The sequence below is a fragment of the Belonocnema kinseyi genome, chromosome 10 (genome assembly GCF_010883055.1).
Source record: "Belonocnema kinseyi isolate 2016_QV_RU_SX_M_011 chromosome 10, B_treatae_v1, whole genome shotgun sequence".
NCBI lineage: Eukaryota > Metazoa > Arthropoda > Insecta > Hymenoptera > Cynipidae > Belonocnema > Belonocnema kinseyi.
In genome coordinates, this window is record NC_046666.1 from 113,647,191 (window position 1) to 113,652,267 (window position 5,077).

Consider the following 5,077-nt stretch of genomic DNA (forward strand, 5'->3'; position numbering starts at 1 on the left):
CGTTTCCTCATAAGCCTGAAGCGTGACGCCATGGTCCTCTCCATAGGCAGAGGACCGCAGCCACGCTGTTGGCTGCTATTTCAGACTCATTGATGCAGCAACTGCCTGTGAGTATTACACGTATCCTGTTTCAGTGACTAACCTACTGGAAATGCCTACAGCAGGCTCAGGTCCAGTAAAATTTTCTTTTGCTGCTAGTTTTGCTAGGGTATCCGATATATCATTGCCATTGATGCCGCTGTGTCTAGGGATCTAAAGAAAAGTCACTCTATTGTTTATTCCTAGCTTATTCAGTGCTTCAAAGCACTCCCAAGCTTGTAGCGACGTGGTCGTTGTTCCATTCAGCACCAGAATAGCAGCCCTGAAAACATTTACTTTATTACCACACTCTTTTTCCTTGTAGGTGCACTGGAGCTAAACCATTCCTCTTTCTTGGATAGGCTAACTCGATACTTCTAGTCGAAGAGGTAGCCACGAGTAGATATTTTGTCCCTGAGCATGGTCATTGCCGGCCTCCTCGCGATATTAATTGGTATCGGCAATACTGTCGGGATACTGCTATTATTTACCATATTTAATCTCCAGGCCGCCTTCACAGCCACGGCCTTGATAGTAGGATGGAGGGGCTCCAAACCTACTATTGTCCTCAAAGCCATCGTGGGTGTCGAATTCAAGGCACCAGTGATACATCTCAGAATCAGTCCCCTGATCCTTTTTCCAGTCGAGACTTCACAGTGGACAGTTCGACCCTGCTCAACCACACCACCGCCACATAGGTTAGCCTGGGTGGCAGGATTGCTGTGTAGATCCACATAAGTGTTTCCGGTTACAAGCCCCAGCTATTTCCCATGGATCTCCTATAGAGCCAAAGAGTCGCTACTAGCCTCTTGCACTTTTTTTCTAGGTGCTCCTTCCATGACAGCTTCTTAACCAGAATAACTGCTAGATATTTAGCTCGTACTTTGATTTCCAGTTGTTGCCCTACCAGTTTCAATTTACTCGTGGTTCCCCACTTATACCTTCTGGTGCATAAAACTACGTCTGTCATACTCGGATTGACCGATAGTCCAGTCTTCTTACACCACGGATCTAGTATCCTTAGCACCAGGGTTAACATCTCCATGAACACCCCGGCGTGCCCATCTCAGTCAAGGTGGACACGCCGGAGTCACAAAGGAGATGTTTTGACGCAGACTTTAGGCCATCAAGTCAAATCCCATACCCCCCTTCCCTTGTAAGCGCTGCTCTGTCGGGGGTGTTCTTAGTTTCCCTAGATTCCAGTGGAACCAAAATGGGTGACGGCTTAGGGCGGCTCACAAATAAAAATCAAAGCACTTTTACAGGGGGCCATGGCTGCAGAAACATCATCTGGAGTAATTCCGCATGCTTGTTCTATGGGCAAGTGAAATGTGATTCATAATCAAATTCATGAAAAAAAATGAAACTTGTATGCCTCGAGACTCAAACCAGCTATCCTAAGAGTATAAGTCCAGATGCATGATGTAACCTGATGCAACCAACGTGCTGAGAGTGCTGGCCTTGAGCTGTTTGTAACGCTCGACTGACAACTGATGCTTTATGTCGAATTCAATTAAATAGACCAGCCTTTAACTATATTCGAGCTGAAGAATTTACGCAATTTGGAGTTCGACTTCAACTCAGGCGTAATTGTATCCTAGTCTATTTTTTTAAATTCGTCCGAATTAGTTTCTTTTTACTGGGAAGCTCTCTTTACCTTAAATTTTACAGAAACGACGTATTAGTGTTTGAATACTAAGACTCATTTATGAGTGTATTTTGTTAAGCCAGATAGAATATCAAAAAATCAAGCTATAAAACCTATTGTATCGCATCACTGTTTATTCCTAGGACCATACACCGAATCTGGCCACCCACACCAAATTTTCATAGCTCATTGGATTGCTTTGTTTTCAACGTTCTGTAGATATGTCTCACAGTTACCAGAAATAGCCCATTGCACATTGTATGATGCGGACCCCTTTGCTGTGTGTGTGTTCATTACTCGAATAGTGAACCCTAATGATAGACCCTTCTATATGGAGGCACTTCCTTGGGAGGTAACTAGCCTCTTTTTAGTGTACTGTTTTGAGACTCTTTTGTGTATAAGGTGGGTTCTGTACCACCAAAGTCCCGGTAGAAGTACATAGAAAAATTTCCATTTGTACTAGTAGAAGTATCGAACCCCAGACCTCCTGCTCGGAAGCTTACATGCTATCGCGTACGCCACTAAGTTTCTATCAAAGAAGTTTATACGGGAATGCTTCCTGCACCATATAAATGTTTATCGGCATAAAAAGTTAGTTGCAAAAACGTTTGTAAACAGTTAAATAATTGATATTGGACTGTTTCAACCTACGAGTAGAATAATAGTGGTACGTTCTGTGTTACAGTAAGCCTTAAGACCAAGTTTTGCATTTATTTTTTCATACCAAAAATCATTGCTCAAAGCAGCATATTTTTTCTAATCACTCATACGAAGGCAAAATTCTGATTTAATAAGTGTAAGATTGAACTTGCTAAGTATGGAATTGAAATAGGGTATAACGGATCTGAATATTTTCTTTAATGTAGGTAACATATTGGAATACTGTAAATTTGATACGTACAAAAGCATAGCCAAACTTTATTAATCCTTGGACAATTATTCCTTGATACAAATACAAATTAAGCGTTCGAAATTGACTAGCATTTTCGCATGAATTTGGTCTTGTATTCATAATTCGGTGGCAATTTATACGCTGATTATTAATTTTTATTTATAAAAATCAATGTGTTGGACTTCACGGAAAGTTTACCGGGATTAATCTAGGTGGTACGGGGCCATTTTAAGCGATTACACCCGGTTTTCCCTAAGATTGGGGCCCTCCATTAAGGACCTCTGGCCAAGACAAAAATTGGGACGGGTTTGAAGCATTATTAAAAATCGAACATGATCATAATAATGTTAGATGTTTAAGACTTTTTCTCTTGCTGACAGAAGCTTCATGGTAGTTCCAAATCGCCTAATACAGCACAAGCACATTCAAGATTGTTCAGGGTATACCGTCCGTAGAATCCAAGCGTGCTCCATCATAGTATACTAATTTATATAAGCTAAACATATTGCCAGAAAAATATTATTCTATTTTTCCCAATTTTGTAAAAGAAAAGTTTCAATAATATTATGATTTCTTTGCATTTTAAATCATGTTGCTGATGTTTCTAGAAACGTTGGTTTGCAAGTTGACCCCTGATTTTCTACAAAAATAACGAAAACTGCTTAGTTCTTGCCACTTTGTTTATTTTGCATGTTTTGTTTTCTCCCCAAGTATATTTATGGTGGTTTGAGCAATCAATAGACTTAAGGGAAAGATACTAATAAATATCAACCATATTACCCATAGCAATGCTTTAAAGACAATATTTACACAAATTTGATTCTGACTTCTCGTTTCATGGCTTTCCTTGAACTTTTTTAAGCTTATTCTACCGATGAGCAAGTGATCATATGAGAATCCGTAAAACAATTTCGAACACGAGAAAAGAGGTAATAAATACACAAGTAAAATTTAGCACTATTCTAACTTTTTCCATCAAATTAAAAAGGTGGAGTAATATTTTTATAGTGCATTTAAATTATACTGACTATTATATATAGGTTATTCAACAAAAATACACAAAAAAGAAGTATTAGGTTTTTCGAATAAAAACTTTACCGGAGCCAATTTTTTAATTTTGTTGTTAAAATTTTGGTCTTCTTTCAAACCTGTGACAATCAGAGAAATAGGATCACATACAATTTCAGGTTAGCGATATCGCTTGAGTTTGAGATTTCAAAATATATATATGCGAAATTAGTTTTATCGAATATAATTCAGTGGGCCTCTTATGTTGGTCTGATATTAAAATAATACGTGTCTTTAAGAAAAATACGAGAGAGTGGGACAGAGAATAAACGTTTTGTTTTATATTACAATTCTTAAACATTGAGCCTTTTTTCCTTTTTGACTCCTTGTATATAAAAAGGAGTATTTCATTATTTTAAAAAACACCCTATATGAACATCTTAAATAGGCAAAATGTTCTTTATTTAAATTTATTCTTATTATCCTAGACACATCTTGCCTAATAGGAATGAATAGCAGTGAAGCGCATTTTACCAAAACAATTTGACAACGTTATCAGTATTTTAATGGCCAAGACTAGTAATTGTTAAAATGCCTTGGTCTTCCAGATGACATCTCTTCAATGCTGTGTGATATTCCATATGGCCTTAGATGATAGATTAAATACTCCAGCACGTACATCATATTAGGAGAAACATAGTGAAAAGATATGGCACTATCAGAACAGCAATTTAAACCATCTTTGGTGTCATAATAAATGTACTTCCAATACCAGAAGTTTTTATCAAGATGATTCGGTATGAGGTGTTGCTCTGGCACAAATGGGAAAAATCTTCCACGACCATGTGGATCACGAGTGTCCATAGCGCGCACTCCGACTTTTTCTAAACATTTTCCCATCTCGACATCTTCTGCACCACCATTATCCGGACGACAACTGTTCTTGTTTGGTAAGCCTTCTTGAATAAATTTTCGAAGACCTTCCCTACTAAGCACGTATCCTGCACCACCGCTCATGTAACCTTGCTTGACAAATGGTTTAAATCTGCATCCAAAATACAACGGCGACATGGAATTGTATGACGACAGCATATACCTCAAGTTTTCTACTACTACGTACCTGGAAAAACATATGTTTATTTAGGTAGCGTATTGTATGCAATTTAATCTTTGAAAATAATTTCCAGAACAAGTTATACTGCCGTTGAAACCATCAATTTATTGAAGACGATGTTCAAAAGATGAATCATATCAACAAAGGTCGTTCTCAAAAAAGTGACCAGAAATTGGCCAACCGAATGAGATTTGTTAAACGTAGTCGCAGCGGAAATTGGCCGGAAATTATGTTTAAAGGTTAAATTGCATACCATACGCTGCCAAAATTTAAAAAAAAAACAATTATTGTCAACAAATTTTTGTATGCTTCATTTCAATTTAAAATAAACAACGTT

The 5,077-nt window shown here is 37.9% G+C and overlaps 1 protein-coding gene across 6 annotated transcripts in view; it reads right to left on the reverse strand.

Moving 5' to 3' along the window:
• Positions 1 to 2,615: 2,615 nt before the first annotated feature.
• Positions 2,616 to 5,077, reverse strand: part of LOC117181399 (glycoprotein-N-acetylgalactosamine 3-beta-galactosyltransferase 1-like) — a 165,225-nt gene continuing 162,763 nt past the window's right edge. For all 6 annotated transcript variants that reach the window (XM_033374019.1, XM_033374016.1, XM_033374015.1 and 3 more), the window contains one exon: positions 2,616 to 4,746. In XM_033374019.1, coding sequence (XP_033229910.1) covers positions 4,203 to 4,746 — 544 coding nt within the window. In that variant the 3' untranslated portion in view covers positions 2,616 to 4,202. The remainder of the gene's footprint in view (positions 4,747 to 5,077) is intronic.